At 37.3% G+C, this 13,122-nt stretch overlaps 1 protein-coding gene across 1 annotated transcript in view; it reads left to right on the top strand.

Annotated features, from left to right (window-relative positions):
- Positions 1 to 2,504: 2,504 nt before the first annotated feature.
- mrpl23 (mitochondrial ribosomal protein L23) overlaps positions 2,505 to 13,122 on the top strand; it is a 38,909-nt gene continuing 28,291 nt past the window's right edge. Inside the window, exons 1-2 of the mRNA XM_008411553.3 lie at positions 2,505 to 2,663; positions 3,893 to 4,015. Of these exons, the coding sequence (XP_008409775.1) occupies positions 2,641 to 2,663; positions 3,893 to 4,015 (146 nt within the window). The 5' untranslated portion in view covers positions 2,505 to 2,640. The remainder of the gene's footprint in view (positions 2,664 to 3,892; positions 4,016 to 13,122) is intronic.

Below are 13,122 nucleotides of genomic sequence, written 5' to 3'. Positions count from 1 at the left end.
CCACTTTGAATTACAATACATGAAAATAGCACACCACAAATATTATTGTCGTGAGGTAGGTTGTGTAGATGGACTGATCTAATCACAGAAAGAGACTAAAGAACACAGAACAATGAAACCTCGAAAACAACTCAAAACAACCCAGGCCATAACAATTATGAGCCACAAGAAAAATAAACGTTGCACATAAAAAAAGTATAAAGTCTTGGCTGTGTTATGATTTTTAGTTATAGCCACAATATACTTTACTATAAACAAAACATAAGTTTTGATTAAGAATAATCAATCTTTTTTTTTTTTTTTTACTTTTAATTCACAGTATCATTTTCAAATGCTTTAGTGTAGTCACAGCACAACTTGTGCCATGCAAAACTATTTGCTTCGGCTGACAAACTTTTCCGTCTTCATGTCTGGATCTTCAATTTACTGCTACCATTTTTTTTTTCCCTCTCTTGGATATTCAATACCGACAACTTCTCCTCTGACTGCCTGAGCGTTAGAGGGGGAAAGTTTCCATGCGGCGTTCATGCTGGATGTTGGCGGGACAATCCCACTGTTCCCCCTGTTCACCTCTGCAGCTAGTGCGCTCACTTCCTTACCAGAACTTTTTCACTCTTTGGGCTGTCGCTGGAACACTTTTCCTTTGCCCTAGACCTGAACCTTCAATATTTTCTGCTTCTATCTCTCTTTTGCAGACTTGCACATCAAACTATTGTGTGAGTTAAATGTAGTTTAAGTTTTTTTTTTTTTTTTAAAGAAAACGATTATTGCAATGCTCTCAATTAAGAGAAAACAAGTCATTTTCCTACTGCTGCTCAGGGTTAATTTGATTATGTCAGAGGCTGCGTGCATATTTCAGAGTTATGGGTATGTGTTGCAAATTAAGCATGTGTCAGTAAAAATACCACACAAAGCCAAGTCATTTATCAGAGTCCAACTACTGCAAAAGTAATCCATGTTAACATACAGAAAGGAATGGAATCAGTAAATTTACTCCACAGCAAGCTATCAAGCAGTTTTTGAAGAAACCACAAAAATGTTCTAAATAAAGTTTTTAATCACTCTGTACCCAAAACATTAGGAAAGTTAGATGATATAATTAGTTTATTTGTTTATTTAAGAATCCCCATTGGTCTCTTCTACAATAGGAACTATTCATCCTGGAGTTCACACAATAAAATCACACTTTTACAAACATTACAAAAAGACATAGTGTTTATGACACTCAAAGGAAGAGTGAACTGCAGGTCTCCCTGTGATCCTCAAAAACCTGACTTGATGCTGGCTGGGCCATCGCTGCCAGCAGACACTCATACTGAGGTACTGAAGCTACTACTACTCACCAGTAAACACCTGATTTCAGGCCAAGTGAAAGGAAAGTGCTGTAAATCTCACATGGAACAAGTGTGGACTTACAAAACACAAATTGAAGTGGTTTTACAAGTTATAAGTCAAAACATAGCTTTTGAAATATGTCTCCCCACCTTTAGTACTAAATCACGCTCTCTCCTATCAGCTGTCAGATGAATCGTTTCAAAGGCAAGCAAGCAAGAAAACATGAAACTGTGGAAAACTCTTTCTAAAGGAATTAAAGCTTCTTTTTTTTTTTAAACAAAACTGCATTGATCATATTCTCATAGGGGGACAGAATACCTGTGATAACTGTTAAATATTACACCCACCTAATAATAAAAACCTGACTTCACTCCAGTAGCCTCATCTACCCACATACACTCACTCCACTCCATCTTAAGTGACGGAAGCTTCCCTCCAAAGCACAGTGTTGACTGTCACTGTGGCCCATTTCCATCTAGGTCTGAACCGTTTCAGCCCGGGACTCGAGTTTCATTCATGGGGGTTTAAACCATTCCTCCACAGCATCAAAGTTTCATGTGAGCTGAGAGAGGCTGGATCCAGAGATGGGACAAGCTCTCCCTCTGCTGCTGTAGCCTTGAGAAAAAGAACACACCAACAACCTGGACAAAAAGGGGTCGGATGTTCGTTCCTATGTGTACGCCTAACACTTCCAAAAACTCTGTTTATTTCCAGAAATAACACGTCATGAGTTTTGCATGTGTGTTCTTTATATATGGACAATCAGTAGAGCTAATATTGCTGATTAGTCTCAAGTTTACTTATTGTGCAGTGCAGCCAACAAGATTTGTTTCTGATTTAGAAAGATCAGTTTGAATTCTTTCATGGAACTATAAACACAGGAAATATTAAATTGTAATTTTTTTTAAATTTTTTTTTACATAATTGAAAAAGTGAAGTAAAATGTTAAAGTATAATTTTGTCTGTTTTGTATTAGTTGAATTATTTACACATTTAAACATATATTTCTTTCATATAATTAGTTTAATCTTGATGAGATTCTTACATACCTACATATTAATTTAATTATTTTATCACAAATGCCACTTTTGGCTCTCTCAGTTTAGGAACCAAAAGACACGGCTCTTTTTTTTTTTTTTTTGAACGAAGCCATATGATTCGGATCTCGGAAAAAAAGCCGGAATTCCCATCACTACAGCACTCTGCTCCCCCGGAAGCACATCTATTCACGTGTAGCATTTTTCAACCTTGAATAACAACATAGTAGAGTTGCTAGCATTTTATCTGTCTGATTATATTGCTGCAATGATGTCAGTAACAAAAATGGTGTAAGTAATAAGTGTTTATTTCTACTAAATGATCTGAGACCTCGTTGCGTAATGGTAGTCACCATTTGTTTTAATTTTGTAATCTATCAATTTTGTAACCTACGGTTGGGATCTAACATTGTCCTAGCCCCTTGTCTTATGTGTCCTCATGTTGATTTTGATTTTGATTAGTTTATGTAAAACTCTATTAACCTGTTTTAGTTTTTTACTTTTAACTGTAAATTGACAGCTTCTGCACGGCAAGAAAGTAGTTAGCATTAACAAGCTAAGCTAAAAACAGTCAACACGCAGCTCTAATTGCTTAAAGTTGTACTTTAGGAGAATATGTTTTCTCTTAATTACGTTAAGCATCGTTCTGAATTAGGTTCCGCTAACTGCAGATTTAAGAGACTCTTGTAGGCATATACTTTGAGAAGAGCGCTGTAATATTTGACATTATTTTCCGTAAATGTTGAAGAAATAGTGCTCATTGTATCACGTGGCTTTCGATAGGATAGGATAATCTTTAATGTCCAAATGTGGTTCTGCAGGGAAATATTTTACAGTTTTTATCAGAGCTGCTAGTGACTTTGCCTCGTTCATGTCTTTGAACGAAGACACTCAACTCTGCTGCTGATTGTTTTGTTTTTTTAAATGTCTGAAGATTTGTTTTAAAAAGCAAACATTAATAAATCTTCCAAAACCCAATAGCTTATATGTTTGTGGTGCCTGAAAAGTATGCAAATGACTTTGCCTCGTATCAATTATTTTCATATGTTGACTATAAAAAGAACCAATATATTTTGTCATAGAGAGGGGAGCTTGTGCCATCCTGTCAGACATCATGAAACATAAGGTCATAGCACCTAAATGTTTTTTTTTTTAATTCAGCATTTATACTCAGATTTAAGAATACTTTGTTAATCCCCCTCATAGAAATGCCCAACTTACAAACCTTGCAAAACCATAATTAACAGTTAATGATGCATAATCAGTTTCACGTGAGCAATAACTTTTCTGAACACTGTGAAGAATAGAATTACCATAGACACTGGCTATTGTTTGAATTGTAGGAAACAATTACAAATGATCACTTTTAAGTTTTGTTTAATTTAGACAGTTTAACATTAAACATTTGTAAATAATTTATTTCCATTTCTCCTCTTTAAAAAATAAGAGGATTTTTTTTTTTTAACACAATTTTCTTTTTAACATTTGAAAATATTTTATGGTTTGCTGTCTCGTCTCAGCTACCCTCTCTACCAGTTGGGAAACCCCCAGCTGAGGATCTTCAGACCCAACTGGTTTCTGACTCTGGTGAGGCCGGGGAAGGAGCAACCTCCTGACACTGTCCAGTTTCGTATCCCGATGGAGTAAGTTTTTAGTACTAAAAATACTTTCTCATTGTATCATGAGGTCTGTGGACAACCATGCACCATTATATTGACTGTTGTATAGCTTAGTAAAAAGCTTTTGTTTTTTAGTACAAATAGCAAATTTTTGAGGTGACAGAATGTTACTTTTTTACTGTACTCAGTTTTTAAAAAACAAGATCACAAGAAGGAATTACGCAGATCACCCCTTTGAATCTGTTCTTTGGAGATTATAAAAAATCAAGTGAAATGTTTCTTTGTGTGGCTCTTGTTAGTCTAAGTTGATCCCCTCTGTATGTTTTGCACGCACGCACACACACACACACACAAATATATATATATATATATATATATATATATATATATATATATATATATATATATATATATATGCTTGAATGTTATAATGTTAAACGTTTTGATGAAGTTTTGAGTCTACATATTATAGCCTCTTTAATTTGAAACATGAGTGATTATTGCCTTATTACTTACATTTATTGATTTATTTCACTGACACTGGTGTCCATTTGGCTAACATGCAAGCATTTTCAGGGTGACAGTTAAGGTGTTAAATAAAATGTGAATTTAACTGAACTGGCCACCAGATGGCATGATCGCATCAAGAATAGAAAACAAAGTCAAGAGTGAACTGTATGTACTGTACAAATCTTAAATATTTGAGCACAGCAGTTTCAGTGATGTCATTTGAAAGGCTCGTCTTGTACAAATCTTAAATATTTGAGCACAACAGTTGCAAGGCGAGTAATATAGGTGATGATTTTCAAAGTGCTTTTCTTTAGCGAGATTGTGGGAGTTTAGAGGAAGTTGTTGACAGCAAGATGTCAAACATCAATCACCACCAGGAGCCAATGCTAATACCTCTGAGAAAAAGAAAATGTTCTTGAACGTTCTCCAAATGTCATATCTAATGCAGTATGCTAAATGTTTTACCACAAGACTACTTCCAGGGTTTGGCATCATATTGCTCCTGTGATGAATTCGTGTAAACGTCCAACATATATAGTAATAAATGCATGCAGAGTTTTACTTTGATGGTTTTGGACAGTTCATATTCTGCGATGAAGCTCTTACGCATGCCCTTTCCAGTCATCCCAACTGCAGATGAGCAGATTTTTGGGTACGTCTGTGAGCCAAGGTTACTGAGGCTTGTAGTGTTCCTCAGGCGAAGAGAGGCCCAGAACCCATGCTAAGGAGAAAAATTGAAGTTTGCAGCAGATCGTCTATGTGTCTCTGGTGGGGTTTAGACCATAATCTGTTCATCCAGGTGCTTGGCCTCCCACTCTGATTTTTGCCTCCTCTCTGCCAAACTCCTAGGGTGCTTATGTAATTGTGTGTATGTGTGTGTGCGCACGTGCACCGTTGTCAGTGTGGGCGAGCCAGTTAGTGAGAATGGTGTGCGTCTCTGTGTACACATGCACAAAAGTGGGTAAGTGCAGGGTGCGTGTGTGTTTTGAAAAGGGTGTGTAATGTTATTTTTCCTTCCAGTCTTTGATGCCTGCGAGAGGTACACAGCTGATTGATACGCTGCTTGGGGCCTCATTGTGCGCTCAAAATGTTGTTATTTTTCTGTATTTATTCAAACATGTAGTATGAGTTCCCACGTTGAGAGTCGATGACACAAACTAAATATCACTCCCACTCCCAGCTTATTGATGAGTGAGTCAGGGAGGCAGTGAAAGCTGTTGTAGGCGTGGAAGCGTGAGTACACTCTTGAACTGAGCAGCTGTTAATGAGAGCTAGTGACGATTATATCATGAAGCCAGTTGGTACTATAAGGCAATCTTCATTTTAATGACACCCCGGGGTTGCAGTCCAAAGTATTCATAACCCCTTGAACTTCCGCACATTTTGCCACATTGCGTTGGCAAACTTCGATATGTTTTTTTTAATTTGGATTTTATCTGATGGTCCATCACAAAATGGTAATGGATTATGAAGTAGGATGAGAAAGAATACCTTTGGCTATTGAGAAACGATTGCTTGCTGGAGGGGTGGACTGTGTTGAGGTTTTAAAGTTTACCCAATCGCTAACGTTTGCCCGTGATGCATGCAATGTGCCACATTGATTGTGAAGGAAGGTGCTCTATGAAACTCACCAGAAATTGTATGCGCTGTAAACCACCATCCCCCGCTCTTGCTCCAAATCTAATTGCTCAATATTTGAAAGCGTGGCCAACAAAGACAGAATGGACTGAGTGACTTCCTCTGCTGCCATTGCCAAACGACCACTTAATTTATTTCTACAGTTAATTTTATTTCAAATAACAGTACCAATTTCAACATTAAACCCCATCTACATATGTTGTTTTTCTTTCTGAAGTTGAAGGAGTGTGACTCATGGACAGTCTCATGATTTCTCTGCTTTGGCCACTCAACATTTTTTTAATAGTTCATGATCTACATCTTGTTATTTCTGACCCCTACTTTGTACTGTGTAGACCTCCTCAGCTTATTTTGTTCAAAAATTTTTCTCATCTAATTGTCAAGTGCTATTGTTAGTTTCTGCGTCACCCTGATCTTTACTATTTTCTGCTTTCTTAAATACTATATATCTAAGACCAATCTCTCTTGTTTGAAACACCTGGGCAGTTTTTGTTTCCTTTCAATTCTGTTTCTGCCTGTGGGAGGGTAGCATTTGTTCATCTTTATGATTGTTCTCAAGCCTTTTGTGCACTGTAAGTATTTTCTCTCTGCTCTAGGACATCATCAAATTTCCAGGTTTACACCCACACATACACACACTCACACCCCTCTTGTAATCTCACCTGGCAGTGGCCTTAGGCCATCGGAGTTGAACACAATACATCACACAATGGCAATCGCCCACCATAAATGTTCCACTTAATCTCATTGTTGAAACCAGGTCATTGTTTAGGCTAATGATTTTTGAATACTGATTGCCTAAATCCACTCCCTCTGTATGAGTGTAACAAGCTTTACAGAACTGTCTTTATGTAAAAAGTTCAGTCGCCCCTGTATTTGGTGTTTTGCTGAATGATTATAAGACCCAAATACTGAACAATAAATGTAATCCTTCACACGCTGCTCTTTTACTCTAATCTTCTCAACTGTCTCTTCTCTCACCTGAAGTCTCAGGTTCCCCGATGGCTTTCCTCCAAACAATACCTATTATGATCTTGATACTTAGCGTTGAGCAACTTCTGCACATCTATTGTTCTCCGCTGATGGGAGGGTAAAAGTAGAGAGTGTGCATATCTCAACCCTTGCCTGACAAAGGGCAAACCAACAACGAGGAGCGGCTTTCTTTTGCCTTTCATCTGCGCTGAGCACAACTCTCCTGTTTCTTTTGCACCACTAAGCCACTTTGATACTATGCACATCATAAGTGCACATGTGCTGTGTGTAGCTTTGTTTATACAGTCTCATTGGAAAATTAGGTCACTCCATGTGGTTCTCAAACATCTTTGGAGAAAATTATTGTGAAAATTTACAATACAAAAGAAATGTATTATTGTAGCTAAGCAATTAAAGGAGAAGAGGGAAAGACAGCTGTCATACGTAACTAAAAAATCACAATGTGCAGTATTTTGCAGAATAAGGTGCGCCCTATTTAAACCTCAGGTATATAGTCTTTGGTGCTTCCGACTGGGCAAGGTGAAAACTTTTGCACTCTAAAGCTGCTTCTCTGTGGTCAAGTTTCACTCGAGCTGGTTAATATCTGGTTCAGGTTGGTTTGGAGTTTGTTCATTGGAGTCTATGCTGCTCTACTGTGGGTGTGAATATGGGTAGGAAAGTGGGAACTTGGGCACGCTGTGAATGCACGGGAGCTCTGGTCATTGCTCTAATGTTTTTTTTGCGGTGACACTCCACAATGGAGTGTGGAGTGTTGTGTTTTTTTATGGACTCACACATCTACTTCCGTTTTCTTACCGAAATTCATTGTTGGCTCAAGCATAAAAAAAATTTACAATAATTTAAATTAAGTGAATTTATTTAATTTTCTTTTGGGAACAATAAACTACTCGGGTTAGTTGCATAGTTTGCTCTACGTACAAATCTATCTGTATTGTAACAATTTCTCTTTTTTTTTATTTTTTATTTTTTATTTGCAACTTTTTTGGATTTAGGTAATGCAGTCAAAAGACATAAACCAATAGTCAAACATGAGAAGAAGATTCCAAACAAAGACTAAAATGCACATCACACCAAACTAATATTATGTAGATCCAGTGTTTCACACTGGGCGATGTAAAAAAAATAAAAATAAATAAATTCCACAGAACGTTGACCAAAGCTGCACCGTTTGTCTCTTCTTCATTGCGTACGCGGTCTTCAGAGAGAAATCACGGTCAACTGCTCCCGAGGTTGACTCATGTGCTCCTGCAGCTGCTCAAGGTTACACTGATGATTACGCTCCTCCACACTGCGGTGGTTGAGATGTTGCTTAGAGTTTTCAGTGACGTAAATCAAAAAAATGCAGTCTGCTGTCTATCGAAACAGTTGCGCGTAATACACGACGTGGTGTGGTCTGCGCTTCTCCTGTTAGAAAAAACTGAAAAGTCGTGCAGAACTGCGAAAGATCTGCTAATGGAGATTCATCCGGCTGGGACAGGCTGAAGATGAATGGTTTTAACCCGCTCCCGTGGATGAGCCGCTTGAGAAAAGACTGAAATTTGCCAGACAAACACCACGACTTCTTCAGTCATGTTTGGACAGATGAGTCTAAAACTGAGTTATTTATGCACCAAAACAGAATGCATGCTTGAGGGTTCTGTTTTGAGGTTCATTTCCACGAAATGAACCTACCAGATGTGAAGTGCGGAGATGAAGGTGGGCATATTTGACGTTGCCAGCTCACAATTATAAAATTCATCCAGAAAATACATTCTTTGGCTAACACAAGGTTAGTTTTTTAGTTTTTTTTTTCTTACCCGCACTTAAATCACATTCGTCAGAGATTAATTAAAACAAGTAGACAGTGGTGTGTCAAGATTTCTTAATAAAGAACTCATCGTTACTTTTTTCACATTTATATAATGTGTTAAGATAGGTAATATATTGAGACTCATGAGATAACATTTTGTATTTAAGCATCGTCTTGGTTTGGAAAAAGAGTCCTGGTTAAGTTTGTCCTGAGCTTGGCATGTATCAAATATCGTGATGGTATTTTCCATTAGTCTTATTGCACAATTGTTCTGTATTAGCTCACCTAAGAACAATTTAGTTTATGAATTCTGTCAACAAATTAATATCTGTGTCAACTTAAGCACTGTTTGGCTGTCACTTACTTGATAAACGGTTTTCTTGGGCAACATGAGCCTCATGGTATGAGATTCTTCCAGAATGCAGTAAGTGCCTGTCGTCTGCAGCTTTGCAACACCTCCATTTGTTACGATGTCCTCCTCCCTGTCTTTCCCAGGGAATTCTTATATTTCATTCACCAACCAGTAAAGCACTATAAAAAGCCTCAAAGTAGATTTAACCAAACTTGTATCAAACAAGGAGCCACATAAAAAGCCTTCCAGTGGTTTGCCAAGTCAACTTGCTAAAACGGGCAGCCTTTCTTAAAAGGAATCGTGGTAGCCACAAGAGTCATGAGGGTTTCTGAATCATCCCAGTGCCAAGGAAAGTTCATGTGGAAGTAAAGAAAGGAAAACATGACATGAGGAAACCTCCATTCCTTGTTTCATATTTTTGCTCAGTTCTTTAAAAAAAAAAATAAAAATAATAATTAATTATTCCTGAATAAAACAATCAACACAGAGCTCAAACCAGGACAATGGTCCAGGCCACTGCAAGAGTTTAATATTGGTCCATGTGTTGTTTTTGTCAGAGCAGTATTTGGTGCCAGGGGTTCAGTTCCTCTGTTTTGAGTTTGTGTACCTCAAATAATGACAGCAGTGTCAAATTAGTTGATTTAATTGAGTTATTGCAATGCTCAAGAGAGAACATCCAAGGACATGGTGTGTACGTGTTTTTTGTGAGCTATCAACTATTTAAATGAGAGCGTGCTTGTGCATGAGTTTTGTTGGGTTATTGTTTGTCTTAATAATTAATTTCAGGCTGTTTCTCCTGGTTTTACAGAGGTATTTTCTTAATGAAAAACTAGATTACATGAAAAACTTGTTTAATTTAGGGAAAGAGTTATGCTTGCTTGTTGGACAGGGATGAACGAAATAAAATTAGAATAATTTGACTTACCTAGCATGCTCTTATTAAGAGTTTGGATTAATTTATACCTCATGTTTGACTCTACTACCAACTAGGGTAATCACAGCTGTTACACATTGTGGGGGTCAACACTGTCCTCTATCAGTGCGGCATCGTGCTTCACCCTGTATACATAACTGCTGATGGCCAATCAAAGAGATTAAATATGTCGCGCAGAGTTATTAAATATTTTAGGAAGACTGCAACATTAACATGCTGTACATGATGTTATCAAACATGTACGTTACCGATATTAAGACAACCAGCAATGGGCACGGGCCAACTGTCTGAAAAGAAATATTGGCGTTGAAATAAATAATTGTAACCAAAAATATTAACACGGACTCTGAAATAAATATATTGAAAAGTTTTCCATTGGAAAAACATAAATAAAAATTGACGGTGAAAAAGATTAAACTCTAAATCAACTACAAGTTGTATTAAATGAAACTCTGAAACAACTGACTTACAGCCACGTTTTGACACAGTTTTATTTCCGCTGACGCTGTTTATCAGTTTCGATCTTGTGATTGTTTTTGGCATCCTTGGGTGAGCTTGAGGACGGTCTTCAGAGCCTTGCATCACATACAAACATATGGAGACCAACTCTATGCTACCAATGATTCAGTGGTTTAGTCCAATTGGATAGCAGACAATGAGATTACTTATCTGCATTTTAGAGTATTCAGCTTAAGTGGAAGTAACCATTGTATTTCTTTTAGCTGGAGAAAGACTATAGCTTACATGTGTGTGGACAGGATGTGTAATTATCGCAAACTACTTTTTTGTAGCATGTGAGCAAAGTAGAAAAAGTGAGCTTCTTGCCAAAAACGTTGCTTGCTAATAGACCTAGAAATGCTTATGGTTCCACTATTGCTCACAATTTTTTTAATTCTTCTGTTTGAGCTTATTATGAGAGGGGCTTTGACATAAATAGAATATGCTTGGGCAGTTTTTTAGGATGCTGACAATAATTATCAGCTTTAAATGTCAACATGCTCAGTCAACTCAGGCTGCCATGCATAATAATCTTTTAAAAAAAAAAACATGGGATACAGCTTGCCACTGCTTGTGGGTTCATCAGATTTACATGCTGCTTCATATTTGTACTCTCATTTGACCAGTGTTGGGCGCTAAGTTGATCACACTAAAGGGGTCTGGCATTCACATAGTCACACCTCAGAGTGAGCTCATCGTTTTCAAGATATGAATCACCGTGCTGACCAATAATTCCACCCAAATGAAGGTAGACACCAGATCATCATTGTTTCACACAATATTTATTCGACTGCCCACTCACCATCTGCCAAACCAATTGTGTTGTTGCTAACTGTATGAAAGGGTTTACATCAGTTTGCCTCCTCTGTGTCTTCAAATGGGTTATTTTAGGTCAAACTTGCAGTTTAAAAGGGAATTCCTATGCAAACTTGAAATGTATAGAATTTTTTTTTACCATTATCAAAGTCTAAAGTAAAAAAAGTAAAAAAAAAACCATTTTCTTGTTGCCTTTAGTTCTAGAGAAAGAATCGTGCAGGTCTTACATTGATTAATATGCAGTTGATATGTTTTAGTTTTGATTAGCCACACTAACCCTTGATTTGAATATTTCAGCCATCAATGATTTGACCTTCGACTTACTGACTGAATCCACACAAATTTATTAAAGACTAAAACCAAGTCTAAGGCTGCAGTTCTAGGGGGTTCCAAGAAAGATATCAAAAAAGGATTCAAAGTTCATAAATGGGTTTTTAAATGAGGTTCCTTCATGATGGGACACTCCAGTCCTGATTTGGCGAGTTCAAAAGTGTGTTCAGGTCATAATTAGCAGTAACATGGCCCCTGTACCACACTCTTAAGTTTTACCATTTTGATTCTTATAAATGTATTTTGAAACTACTGAATATGGCAAATACTTCTACTCTGTTGTTCAGAATGTTATAAAAATTACAGGGAAAAAATCTAGACGGTGTAGTCTGAAAAAATATTGGAATCTTGAAATGAAAAGTATGCAGTTGTATTGTTTGCTAATTACTGTTAAAGGCAAGAAAAGCAAAAAAAGAAGCTTTTTTTGTGCATTTTGTCCAAACATATACTACTGCAAAGGCACTTATGGATAAAATTATTATGCAGTACTTGTTGGCAACAGTGCATCACTGAATGTCATTTAAAACTAACCAGAGCTGCCCCTGCCCTCTGTTTCACTTCTGAGTTTCTAACTGTGGCCTTTCACCTACTTCTCTCGTGCTTTTGGAGCACAGGTGTACATGAACCACATTAAACTGTTGTAAATGATACTCATAATCCTCTCGGGTTAGCGTGAGTTAGCACACATTTAAAAATAGGAAATATCTAAGAGCATGTAGATTAATGCTGATGAAGGGTTGCATTGAAAGCAGCTGATAGAGATGTATGATCTAATCTGTAAATTGACATACTGACTGTGTTTAAGCAACTGTTTTAGTGAGGTGGATTCCAAGTTGTTTTTCTTTTCCTTTGTGCACACAGTCATAAATATCTCCCATTTACACTTTTTCTCAAATGACAAAACAGAATAAGTTTAAAAAAAAGATTTTTGTCATCAAGTCCAGTGTTCTCAGCCTAAGCTTGCTTGGCAACAACAGACCAAAATTGAACCTTATCACTGGTTTGCGTCACCTGATTCCCTTCTAGGTTTTGTGCTTGGAGTTCTTTCATCGTCTCAGTCGAGGAATCTTTCTAGCATTTGTGTTTGCTTATAAATATATACCAGTTGGTATGGAACGATGCCTTCGGCCTCAGCAGTTGCTCGAGACTGGTTTTTATTCTTAAGAGGCAGAAGTGTGAAATGTTAGCTTATGGAGTCGGGTGGATGTTTATACTGGGACGATGATCAGATGTTGCCTGCATCATTTTTAGGGACACCACACCCTTTGTCT

The sequence above is a fragment of the Poecilia reticulata genome, chromosome 6, assembly GCF_904066995.2.
Source record: "Poecilia reticulata chromosome 6, P_reticulata-male-v2, whole genome shotgun sequence".
NCBI lineage: Eukaryota > Metazoa > Chordata > Actinopteri > Cyprinodontiformes > Poeciliidae > Poecilia > Poecilia reticulata.
The sequence above is the reverse complement of the archived record's forward strand: the minus strand, read 5'-3'. Positions and strand labels throughout refer to the sequence as shown.